Here is a 13,534-nt window from a genome sequence, read left to right on the forward strand (position 1 = left end):
TGAAGGTTGTCGTGAAAGGGAGCTCTCTTGGCTGGGCGCCAGAGTGTGTTGCTGGGTTTCAGGGGTGATGGGTGCTATGTGCTGCATGCCGGGTATCATCTGCGTGAGTGAGTGTGTGTCTGTTAGAGAGTTAGAGGGAGAGAGAGAGAGAGAGGGAGCGGAGAGTGTGTGTGTCTCTTTTCCCATGAGAATCCTTGGCAGCAGGTGTGACATGTAGTAATGGGAAATTATGCTGCATAGTGCAAAACCTCTTCTGAACGGGGTCACCCACTGTCAACTCTGCCAAGCGCATAACAGAGCAACCACTCACTCTTTAATGAAAGCTGTCACATTTTTGTTAGGGACTTATTTACTGATGCATATTCATTCTGTTTCCCTGAATTTTCTAACTTAAAGAAAACTCTCCAGAGACGTGAGGGTATAGTTTTAGTTCATCACCAGAGCTTTTTAATTATTTGGCAGCCAAAATAAATTTGCATAGCTTGACTTTTTTCCTCCTGTGTCCTGTGTAGTAAATATGAGAGGAGCTCATTCATCAGAAAGTTTTTAGTAATTGGATAAAATATATATCTATGTCAGGTGACAAAGCATTTTCATCACGGCTCCAATTACACATAACCTCCAGGAACACATTACTAGAAAACAAAATAGAAATATGATAGAAATTGAATACCAGCACCAGAATTAGATGATATAATAAAAATTATCATAATAAAAACAATAATAAAAATACAAGCCAAGTGGCAAACAGATAGGTGAGTTCATTAAATCTAATATGCAGTTGAAAACGAGTGCAAAATTTGGTAACACTTTCTATGAAGGTCTACTTTATAATGAACTAGGAACACATGCCTAAGACATTATATTGCATTTATACAGCTTTATAAAAGTCATTATATCCGTTTAGAATTATGTATAACAACTTATAACAAGGTTTATAAGTGTGAACATAATAGAAAGTGTTACCCAATATTTTAATCCATCATGTAATAATAATGTCAGAAAGCTGCATTCAGCTTGTCAGCAGAGTATTAATTGGTATAATTCCACTGCAAAATAATAGGTGTTTTTGGCATAACCCCAATAAGTCTCATTATGGCTGTCTGTAGATCAGAATTACTTCAGTAAAATCACAAATCTCTGGATTCATTTGCACGTTGATTGACGATGGTCGAATAAATATTGAGAAACAGGCCTTTCATGTTTACAGTGCAATTTATTGTATACATCCTACAACCAGCCTCTGAGTTCACTTTAAATGTTGTACAGTAAATGTGATTTTTTAACATCCTTTTTGCTTTACAATCAGGACTTTTTTAGATTTAAGATATTTTACTTGATGGCTACTAAATGCTGAAACCCCCAGGTTATAGTAGGATTTTGTTAAATGCCCTTAAAAGCACAGCATATATTAAGTACACTTTTCTTTTAAATCCCACCATGAATCTCAGTAACCAGAACTTTTCTCTACTTCCTCTTTTAATTATTAATGATGGTGTGCAGTTGCGTAACTAATGTCTGATATTATAAACCTATGTCTCTCCTGTCTCCCTGTAGGATGTGCCTTTCTAACATACTGTGCCAGAGAGTCAGCACTGAAGGCCCAGAGCGCCCTCCATGAACAGAAGACTCTGCCAGGGGTAAGTGCCCCCGATCTGCCCTCTGTCACAGGCTAAAGCCCCCAGGGCAACCAGCCGGGAACGGGAGTCTACATTAACATAGGAATTATATCACAGTTGCTCACATATGCACACACACACACACGAACACGCTCACACACACACACCATCACACTCGTGGAGGCACATGGGGACACGGTATACATTAAAACACACAATCAGGCACACAGATATGGAAAGAGTCACTTCTCAGGCTCCCTCTCAGCCTTCTTTTTGTATTCACTCGAACACACATACTCACTCTAAGTACACACACATGCAGACATACTAAAAGAGTGTGAGTGGCCTATCTCACCTTGCAGTGTCTTATTACACTAATCACCCCGGCGGAGATATTTGATAAGCGCTCCTTCATAACAGCCCATGCTGTCCTTCCCCTGTCCTCCCACAATATGGCTGCCGCAGACACTAATTGCCTTGAGGAATCCCACTCTCATTATCACATATAATCAAACAGTAAGTATAAACAATCATTTTTACCATGTATATCACCATCTGGTGTTTTTGTTTTAATTCTCTCCCTTGCTTTTTTTCCCCTCGTCTTCTATTGCTTGCCTTTGGCGGGCAGGTAACTTTTTCAATTAAAATAATGGCCTCTTCAAACGACACAGGTAGAACATACCTAGTAGTGGGCTCTTAAGCCCACCCAGGAGGACACCCTCAATCTGGGATGAGCGTGAGTGTGTGGTGTCTATCTGTGCTTGATGTGTGTGAGGGGGATTTGACTCACACATCAAGGGAATTATCAAGGTGTGATTGAATTACGCCCGTGGGTCCCTAAGAAGGAGAAAATACTCCAATGCCCAGGCTCCTCACCAGCCCACTCCCACCTTCCTTTCACCACATACCATGACACCCTACCAGGCTGGGGCTTTAATCAGAGCCTGAGGATATCCATCTAAATCTCCGGGGAGGGAGAGAGGTGCCGACAGACAGAGGGAGATAGGAGAAAAGAGACAGGAGGTAGGAGGGGAAGAAAGTATGGGATGGAGAATGGTTTTCAGGGGGGTCAGGGGCGTGGAGTTGGGGAGCTTTATATTGTTCCTCACTGTTGTTTTAATCAATTGTTTGTTCTTTGGTGAATACCTGAGGTACTTCACTGAATGTTAGGCACACGGGTACACTGCAGCGAAAGAGTCCCTGAGAGACCAGGCTCCCTGGCTCGTTACCACCTCCCACAGCTTCATAACGAGATGATTGTCATGACGATCCTGGATAGGTCTTCCTGTCTTTATTGCCCTCATAGAGGGACATTCTTGTTTGTCTTCCATCTAGAAAGAGGTTAATGGCATGTTCTGTGGGGTTTGGGAAAACATTTTCCCTGTACAGTTCACAGCGAGAGGTCAGTCCTGCAATCTTGGGCTGAGCACAGCCTGCATACAGAAAGCTAATAGAGATGTTCTGTCTGTCTGAGAGAGCGAGAGAGTGAGAAAACACTGAGAGTGGGAGAGCGACGGAGACAGACCAAGACTGGGAGAGGTGACACTTCTGGACAAGCCTCATTGTCATTGCCATGGCCTGATGGTTTGTGATGCTCCGTCGTATAATGGTGCCATTTCAGTAGCTTCTCCACACAGCACTGCAGACATGTTTGTGCAGTCTGGATGTGGCTATGTGACTGTCAGGCAACCTAAATGCAAATTTTGTTCAAAAGAGACATCTGGCATTTAAAAAAAAACAAAAAAACAAAAAAAACCATCAGCATCTTTCTTTTTCGCAAGACGATATGCAAAACTAAATTAAAATAAAATTTGGGGTGAACAAAATAATACAAACACTGCCTAAAAAAATGAATGTGATGCAGGTGAAGCACATTTGCAGAAGCAGCTGCACAGTCATGTCATACGAGGTTAAATGCAAATTATGCACTAGTATGTGCAGGCTTTAAATAAGCTCTGACAGTGAGGAGCCTCAATCATCGCGTTTATCTTCTTCCCTATATATGGATGAGGTTACATCTGGAGAAAGACAAACTATGTTTAAAACCCAGATGGCATCATTGTATGGCATCCCACAAGCCTAAAAGAAACACAAAGAATGATGGATTTTACTCGTTGAACCTCCAGGTTTTATCCAGAGTATTCATACATATTATCTATACTGCTTATCAGGGGCTGAGGGCTAGAGACAATCACATTTGACAGATCATCGGACACGTCTTTGGACTGTGTGAGAAGCAAGAGTATGCAAAAGAAAGACCAGACTCGATGTTTGCGGATAAGTCTTCCACAGGATCCACAGATTGAACTGATACTTGAAAAGATCCCAAAACTGAGATTAATGTGAAAGACTGTGCTCCTGTAAGAAATTAGCCCATAAGTTGTTTGTGCAGCAGGTTATTATGACTCACAGCTACATTTTGTTGTTAGGTAATATTTAGTGGCCATGGTAATTATGACAGATATGCAGTGACGCAGTATTACGAACACACCAATGTCCTCTTAAGGCTGAGGCTTGGGTGGATGGATGGGTCAATACAACACATTTGAAACTAGCAGTTCAAGTGACAAAGTTAATCATGTTGTTATTATAGAAACCATTACAACAAAAATCATCATAGTGGAGGAAGTACTTTTACCTAACCAATTGGTTTTCTTGCCTAAACCTAATCAAGCAACAGCAATGATCATGCTGCGGTACAATTTATTATACTGTAACCACAACCACCAATGTCTGTTAGATGTGCCACTGATGCGTTTTTTCATGAGAGACTTTTGTGGGTCGTATCAGAGGGATGAAAATTGCCCTATGTTTGTTTAGGTTGAAGTAATTGTTGGCATGCGAGTCTGATGAAATGTTGTCCTGGTGACCAATTGGCTTTGATCTAACAGAGCCAGGACACTGTGAGTATGGCCTGCTTTATGCTCCTTCTGGCATCTGTTAGAAGGAAAGTATTCTCTACTGGGCAGAGAGCAGAGGTGATAAGAGCCTCACAATCCCCATGTTTCCATTTTTTGTGGCATGTCTGCTACATAAAGGTTTGCTGAAGCTTGATTTGTTGAGAGGAAAAGAAAAACAGACACATACAGCACACATAATAGCAAAGTATAAAGAAACAGTATATGAAGTATTCAGATAGCAATGGTGTGGAGCAGGGACTGGAATTGGTTGGCTTTCCCAACATGAACACACTGGTAGTGCAGCTGTGTTTGACAACATGAGACTTTGTCAAACACTGCATTGTTTGTGCATGAACAGTTATATAATAATACAACATGTCATTTACTATGGCTGCTTATATGGCATAAGAAGTTATAGTGACAAGATGGTAAGATTCATAATTTTCTGACACAAATCATTCAGTAGGATTCATTAAGTGAATTTAGATCATCATAGTTCAAGGAACATGCTTAGCCACAAATATATCTCAGTCAGAGTGCTGCACTTCTAGCTGTGTGTCCTTCATAAGATTTTCATTGTTACAAATTGTTTTTGTCTCATGTTTCCTGCTCAGCATAGAGATTTTCACATTATCACACTGTATGCATTTCACAAAATGAATAGACTAGAGGCTTAACAGTGAGAGAGAGAGGTGGCAGAGATGTGCGTGTGCGTGTGGCGTCTCAGCAGGAAGTTAGACTCTTACATCATCTCCAGATTGGCTGTGAGTCTTATATTTTCCATAATTCACATTCCTTTATTTACTAAATCTTGTTCTGTGCGTACCGCATTTGAATTGCCACCAGGGAATCTGGCTCTGTCTGTTGTGGCTGAAGCGGGCTTTGTTTACATTCTTTGATTAATTGCATGTAAAGAGTATAATGAGCTCTTGATGTCCTGTGCATCAGATCCTGCTGCTACAGTTTGTACAGTAAATGTAATCAGAGATTCAGCCTCTTGCCCTTGGTGAGCTTGGTGAGTGCCGTTGTGTTTACATGCTCATTCAGCATATTCCCCAATGTAGGGCAGCGTGGCACTGTGCAGTGGCAAGAAAAAGTAAATGAACCTTTTGGAATAATGTGAATTTAATTATAATTATGTCGCCAAAATATGTTCAGATCTTCATCTAATTTACAATTATGAACATGCACAATACATTTTAACTTATAACACACAAATCTTGTTGTGGTATTGTGATGTTCTTGTCCTTTTTGAAAACATATTTCAAACAGTGTAGGCTGGAGTGTGTGAACCCCTTGACTAATCACATCAACAAAAGCTAAGTAGAGTCAGGAGTTATTAAACCTGGAGTCTAATCAACACAATAAGACTGGAAGTGTGGGTTAGACCTACTTTGATTTAAAAAAACAAAAACAGAAACAAATAAACACTGAGTTTGATTTTCACAAGAAACATCTGCTGAAATGAACCATGCCTCACAAAAAAGAGCTCAGAAGAATTAGGATCAAGAGTTGTTGATTTGCATGAAGCTGAAAGGGTTACAGAGTCACCTCAAAGAGTTTAAATATTCATCAGTCCACAGTCAGACAAACTGTCTAAAAATGGGGATGAGGATTTATTTCTGTGGCTACTCTTCCTAGAAGAAGGCACCCCGCTAAGATGATGACAAAAGGCTTTAAATTATCAGTGGAGCTGGTTAACATCTCTGTGGAGAGGCCACCATGGGCATACAATACGCAGTGCACGGAGCACGGAGCATGGAGCGAGCAATGTGCATCCAAAGTTTACTAAAGATTAGCTTGACGTTCCACAGCACCTCTTAGAAAATGTTTTGTGGACTGAAGAAAGTAAAGTTGACATGTTTGGTAGGATCACACAGCACAATGTGTGGTGTGAAGAAGGAAACTACACACTGATAATGTCAATGTGTCTGTCCACCTGCTGAAGTTCAGTAGAAGTTGGTGATGCAGCAGGACAATGGCCTTAAAGCAGAAGCGATATTTTTGTGTTAATATAAGTCTTAAATAGTTATATCTTCCGACAGCAATCACTTACATAGAGTGTTTGGTCTGAAACACAGGTCTCTCAGTCACTCTGCTCTGCTGTAAGCCGAGGAGAAAACTTTTCTTGTATCCTACAAGCTTTATCCAATGAGGAGAGAGAACGGCATGAAGGGCTGTGTGTGCAGCCAAGGGATGCGCGTGAATGTGGTGACGTAGGGACGAGGACCAATAGATCCATGACGAAAGCGGGGGCTGCTAACTCCATCGGCTGACAAGAAGTCAGCCAAAACAACCGGATCGCTTACTTCTGCTTTAAATCTACAACAGGATGACTTCAAACAAAGAAAATCCACATTTTGGAGTCAGAGCCCAGGCTTTAACCCAGTAGAGATGCTGTGGAATAACCTAAAGAGAGCAGTTCACACCAGACATCCTGAGAATATATCTGAGCTGAAGCAGCTCTGTTAAGAAGAACGGTCCACAATTCTTCCTGTGCATTGTGCAGGTCTGCTGCAGCTCAGAGCTTCTTTGTGGTAACTGCTGCCGAAGGAGGTTGGACCAGCTGTTAACTCCAGGGTTCACTTACTTTTTCCACCAGCACTGAACATGTTTATTGATTGTGTTCAGTTGGGAAACAAAAAAATCAGAGAATTGTTTTTATGCTATTTCCTTAACCACATGTGTTTATGTATACTTGTGACTTAGAAGATGGTAACCTCACCTTGTACGTCAGGGGTAAGGTCATGCTTGTTAAGGGATTTCTTTTCACATCTGATTAATTCATTCACACAGTCCTGGGCCAAATTGTAGTTTCTGCACCCCTCATTAGCATTTCCATTTTATGTCAAGAGCACTTCTGTAGACCTGGTAAGTTGTTGTTCACAAAGTTCTGACGACCAAGTATTTTTCTTTGATTGCCTATAAACTTTATGGCTGCTAATATATTTACTTTTTGTTAAGACCATCCTGCAATAAAAACAGAAAGAAAGTATAAATAATATTTGCAATTGCAGCTCCAAAATTGTATTTACAACTGTTTGCCTAATAGCCTCCCAACATGCTTTTATTGGAGCCGTGGATCTTCAAATGAATCCTGCTCTTTTCTTTCAGGGCCGTGCCACTTTCTCCTCTCAGGCCAATTAGCTCTTGGTGTTCGCATGTAACAAGCATGCTAATTGGGTGCTACTGAAGCCCCAAAAGCCAATTAAAAATTTAGTGGAAAAAAAAAAGATCCAGCTTCTCTTTGTCTCTCATTCACTCGTGCCGTCTTCCTCCTCTTCCCCTACCCCCAGTGCCTTCTCTAATCATATCTATACCACTTTAACTCCCCCGCTCTCCTTTTTCCACACTTTTCTCTGTGAAATATGCTGAGTGTGCGGTGGCACCACACTTGTCATTTATGTGGAGCTTTCTGTGAAGTGATCCACATTTCTTGGTTTCTGAGTGAGAGCACCAGCAGCCACCTGACCCCTGTATCGATGACGAAGCAGCCAAGCGCAACAATGAAGTTTCCAACTCCCACTTTCTCAAGTGTTTCTCATCAAATTTGAAAGGGTAAGCTCAAAGGTATCAGCTTTCACCAAAGTGAGTACAGCAAAAATGTTTGGCTTTCCTAACATTTTCTCTCTTCTTCTTCCGTGCATGAAAAAGTGCAGAAAATTGACTTCAGTGCACGTCCCACGAAAATGGGTCAGGGGGACATTGTGCAATACCAGTATTATGTGTCACTAAGCACACTGCCATGGACTAGAGCATGCGTGTTCTCAACACTCTCACTGTGCATCGCACCACAGATGCGGCCGCCGTAGACCCACCATATGTCTTCCTCTGTGGCTCAGAGCACACTGAGAATAAGCAACCAGCATTTTTCCCCTTCTCATTTTTATCCTCCTAAAAACCACACTCACATTAAAGAAGCCATGACTATGAAATGTATAAAAAAAAAACACAAACATTTAATTTGGGGAAGTGTTCTAAAACAGTGTGTTGCTTTATTTTGCTATTCATTAAACCAGATTTTTGTTCAATGAAGAGTGACTTCTCTTCAGTGACTTTTCAGGGGAACCTGTGAGGCGGTAAAAGATGCAAGCCCTCGTGCATACAAATAAACAAAACAAAAAAAAACACTCATTCAAACGTACACACTGATATTTGGCGTTTGCATTAACACTTATCTAAAATAATGAGCTTGTGGATATAGTTTCAAGAGTTGGGGCTATGTGAGTATTCCAGAGAGAGTTTATCTTGCAGTGCCACAGTGCTGTATCAGAGGACATACTAAGCTCCTCTCCAGCAGGTCCACTCCTGGACAGACATGCTGCAGGTTAAACTAATTACTCAGGCCACACAGAGCCGTTACCCATTCTTTTAAGGGGACAAATTGTGTTCTGTTGCTGATCAATTTGTCCTCCGTGCCAGATTTGTCAACCTCCAGTGCCCCTGAGCGGTTACCATTATGAAGCGAAAAAAAAAAAAAGGCCTGGGCCCGGGCACTGGACGTGAGACCTCTGCTAAGGCTCCCCCTGCTCTCCTCATCATCAATTATGTCTATATCATTTTCTTTCTGCTGCCCGCTTTAGAAAAGAAATTAAAAAGCGCCATTGTTTTTCTTATCCCCCTGGGATGAAAGCATTTACTACGCTGCTGCACCGTGCACGGCCATCCTGCCGATTAGGGAGTGAATGGAATCACAATCGAGGGATGCACTCGGCATTGTCTCCTATTATGTGGCTGGTGGCCCTGAATATTGTGCAAAAATTAATTTCGTTCCATCTGATGGGATTTTCAACCTTGGAGAGTGCGAAATGTTAATCCTGGCAGGCGGGTGGATGCTGTGGAATGCTTGGCTTTTTCACTTGTGAATGTGGACAGGGCACAGACATAGTTGATAGTGAGAGAGAGCCTTTAACCAGCCCATAAAGATGGCAGGCCAGAGGCGCTGGACAGATGAGCAGGAGAGATAGAGCTTTTCAAAGGCCGCGGGGCAGGAGATGTTTGGTGTTCAGAGGACAGCAACAACCGGGGCCATTTGTCCTTTAGATCTTGAACATATACTGCAATACAGTAAAACAGGCTGGTGCCCAGGTTGTTGGAGTGAAAAATCACAGCCTCACAATTTATTGAAAGATCGATCTATGAACAAAACAAACAAAACAAAGCTGGGAGTTTCTCCACAAAATTTGTAAAAGTGCATTCTACTCTTTCTAAGTTCAGTGGGAGCTGTTATCCATGAAATTAGCAGCTTCCTCCCATGGGTGACAGGTTTTTCCTCTGTGCTGACACAAGGTTTAGAAACAAGAGGCTGAACCTGTAGAACCAGTCACAGTGATTTCTCTAACAAAAAAGATGAAAAACAAGATCTTAAACATCTTAAAATGATGGATGCAGTGAATCCTTGATTGTCAAAAAGACAAAATCTTTCTAAAAGGACTTGATGATTACCTTCTATCTGAAATATTGAAAGGTGCACCACAGGTAATGGTCTTTGAAAGACGAGCATCAGCCTCAGTGGCTGGCTTTTGTTTTAATATGTGTTGAAAGCTTGTAAGCTGAGCAGTTCCTTCACACCCTTCCCCCTCTTCGACATATTCACTATCTTCCCCTCGCTGACAGGTGGAGTCGGACTCCGCCGTGCATGCTCTCCTGCGCTAATTTATCCACTTCTTTAGCTGTAATGAGGCAGAACTGGTAAATGTGGGGACAGCATTGTTAACATTGCTGCTTCACTGGGGAAGAGGAGAAGGCTGACAAATAGTGGAGAAGGATAGAAATGAGGCCCGGGTGCTGTCATACCTCCAAGAATGATGATTTTAGTCTTTTACTCGGGCTGGATTGCCGTCTCTTAGCCTGCATGCTGGAATATGAAATTTCATAAACCAATTAAACATCAAAGTTCCTGTTGCATCAACAGCTGGAAAAAACCCCCAAAAAGAATAATATTTAATGCTGGATTACAATAAAAATCACTATCAAAAAAACAAACAAAAATGAAATGCTGCAGATCAGGTTAATTAACTTGAATCCCATTCAGTTTGAGAAGATCAATGTGAAAATCTACTTTTAAAGTGATACTCAGAAATGGCTCTTTGCTGCTTTTTACTATTCTCTCTTACTCCCATGCCAGTTTCCTTTCTGTTCTTTCCTTTCCTCCCTATCTCTGCCCTGCTGTCAAGTAAGTTAGTAGCCTTTCATTGGAAATTCACCATTCATTCAGGCAATCACAGACGACATCCAAGCAATCTGCACCGATTTGTTCTAAGACAAAACAGGTTCTGAAGAAAACATCATGTTGCTGAGTTCAGCAAATCACCCTGGCAGCCCATGTTAACACACACCACAGTTAATCACACATGGACAAGTGTAAACCTTGTGCTGATTTGAAAAGGATCGCCACGTGTTGTTGTGACACATACACACACAGAGGCACACACACACATGTCAGGACTACAGTATATATGATATGTATATGATTGGGAATGTGTGTTTTTTGGGAGGGGACAGAAAAGGGGGAAAGGTGAGAGAGAGAGAGAAAGAGAGAGAGAGAACACAGAAACGAAAAGACAGATAAACTGATGAGTCATCAATAGAGAGAGAGGGAAAGAGAGAAAGAGAGAGAGAGACAAAGAAAGAGCATGAGAGCACAAGATGCATTCTTGCATAATTAACACCCGAACATCACCAGGACAAACTCCTCCATCAGCGTGTCCAAAGGATTAACTATGCCACGCTCCTCTTATCTCCCCCATTTCGTTTAAGAAAGAAAATGACCTTGTGCTTGTTTACATGCTGATTAAAGACAGGAGGGAGAGAAGGAGACAGCGAGAAAGTCAAACTGTAATCAGAAGAGTTTGTTAAGTGGAGTATTTTTGGTGGTGCTCTCTCAGTAGATACAGTGAACCACAGCCAGACTGTGTCACAGTGGCAATGCGAAAACAACCACCCGATGTAGCAGCTAACGAGCAATAAGTGGGTTGGGACAAAAAAACAAAAAAAAGAGCGTGTGCGTACGTGTGTTTGTTTGTGAAGGTGGTGTGTGATTAAAAAAAAAAAAAAAAAAAGTATATTTGGTGTGTGGGTGGCTCCATTAGTTAGTCTGCCTGTTTTATTGCACTGGGAATAACTGGTGTTTCTGGGCACCTACAGTAGAGTCAGTTTACAATACATACTGCTATCTGTGCATGTTTGTATGCCTGTGTGTGTGTTTTGTGTGATGTGCATGTGAGTATACTTGTTTTTCTTATCTTGTACGAATCAGTTTGAAATTAAGACCTTGGGCGAAATGTGTGGCTTCTTAAATAGGATAGTTTGGACTCTTCAGTTTGAAATGAAAAGAGCCAGTGCTATATACTATATACTATATATTTTTTTTTACATATCTCTCCGTAATTGAAACAAGTCTAATTACTTAGTAAAATAAACTCTCTATCTCAAGCATTATTGCTGTTGTTAGTGTTCCTCAACATGAAGGCCACTCCAAAGTTGTCTTCTTCTGCTTCACCACAGGGGATAACATCTTTTTTAACTGTTTAACAGTTTTATCTAGTTTTATCTAGTTTTTTATCTAGTTTTATTTAGCATTCGAATAGCTGTGGCTTGTACCTCTTTGTGCCATAAAGCTCTTTGTGCAGTAAAGCCAGACAATCAGAAAAGCAGCCAGTGAAACTCGCTGCAAAATGCAGTGTCGAAGCTGTTAGACGCAGTATTTCTTTTGGCAACGATCAACCGTCAGTGATTAATTGATGTTAAAACTACCCGGGGCAGCATGAAGATGAGAATTTGTTAGGATGACAAATAGGGTTTAGGTTAAGGTCTAAGTTGATAGGTGAGTTAAGTCTTATGTTTAACCAGACAGCGGTGTGGTTAATGTATATCAGTCAGTGGCAAAGTTGCAGCCTTTTAAATACCACGTTCTCTCTTTGTAACACAGACTGCATGGGGAAACACATAATCCAGTGGACTCACTTCTTCTACTGGGAGGGAGGAATCTCTTAATGACCAGTCAGTGTGGACAGAAATAATATAGCAAGAACTCTTTGTATGAGATAATTGTTCAAAGACAGACTAGAAAAATGTGAACCCATTCTTTAAACGTGCTCACAAGTATGGTAAAACAAAATATATTATTTATTTTTCCATCTCTTTTTTTCATTTGTTTTTCATTTCGTATTGGTATGTCTTTTCCCTGCATGTCACTACAATATTGCTACTTTTCTCTCTGCTGACTCTGATACACAGACACCAGCTCAGATGAACAGGAAGAGAAAGTTCTCTGGGTCAGGAGAGGAAAAAATAGTGAAGTAGCATTTTGAACATACAGAATATGTTTTTTTTAATTTTTAATCCGTCTCCCTGTTACACTCCGTCTGTCCTACATTCCTAAAAGGCCCACTGGACATCTGCTGGGGAAACATTGAGTTACTGTAATGGGGATGTAGTGTTTGCTTTATAAGAACAAGTATTGCATCAGCCAGACTTTTTTCAGTCACCATTTCACGCCTCGATTAACCACTGCAAAGCACAAGCAGCAAATAATCTTCATTATTCCACTGTTACAATATTGTGCAATGCTACAGTACACACATTTTGTGCATATGATACTTTGGAAAATATTTACAGTGACAGCCATTCAAGAAGAAAAAAACTTGTATTTATAATCATCTATAGTGAAGGACCATGAATTAAGCAAATGATGAAAATTAATTTGGAAATGAAGAAAACAAAAAATGTTGTCATGAACAAAAGCTAATTAATGTAATTAGCTTGTGGTTTCAGTTGTTAATTAATATGATCAATGAATTTTACCACTCTAAATGAAAGGATTTCAAATATAATCTGAAGCAGAAAACATGTTCATTACCACATTTTCGAGTTGATATTAATTATACAAATTAATCCTGCAGATGTATTTCCAACAGTAAAGGGTGTAAGTTTATCATACTACTGTGGTTAAAGTGCCCCTCTCTATGTGTTAGTGTGTCTGGATTTGACTTTTTTACTCAGTACTTCCTTTGA

The 13,534-nt window shown here is 40.7% G+C and overlaps 1 protein-coding gene across 16 annotated transcripts in view; it reads left to right on the plus strand.

Moving 5' to 3' along the window:
- celf6 (CUGBP Elav-like family member 6) overlaps positions 1 to 13,534 on the plus strand; it is a 134,803-nt gene that overhangs the window by 7,252 nt on the left and 114,017 nt on the right. For all 16 annotated transcript variants that reach the window (XR_015034623.1, XR_015034625.1, XM_085765469.1 and 13 more), the window contains exon 2: positions 1,558 to 1,640. Coding sequence is in view for 14 of the 16 variants with exons in the window: in XM_085765469.1 (XP_085621595.1) it covers positions 1,558 to 1,640 (83 nt within the window). In the remaining 2 variants the exon portion in view is untranslated. The remainder of the gene's footprint in view (positions 1 to 1,557; positions 1,641 to 13,534) is intronic.

This window comes from Trachurus japonicus, chromosome 3, assembly GCF_045865225.1.
Source record: "Trachurus japonicus isolate A0001 chromosome 3, Traja_1.0".
Classification (NCBI taxonomy): domain Eukaryota; kingdom Metazoa; phylum Chordata; class Actinopteri; order Carangiformes; family Carangidae; genus Trachurus; species Trachurus japonicus.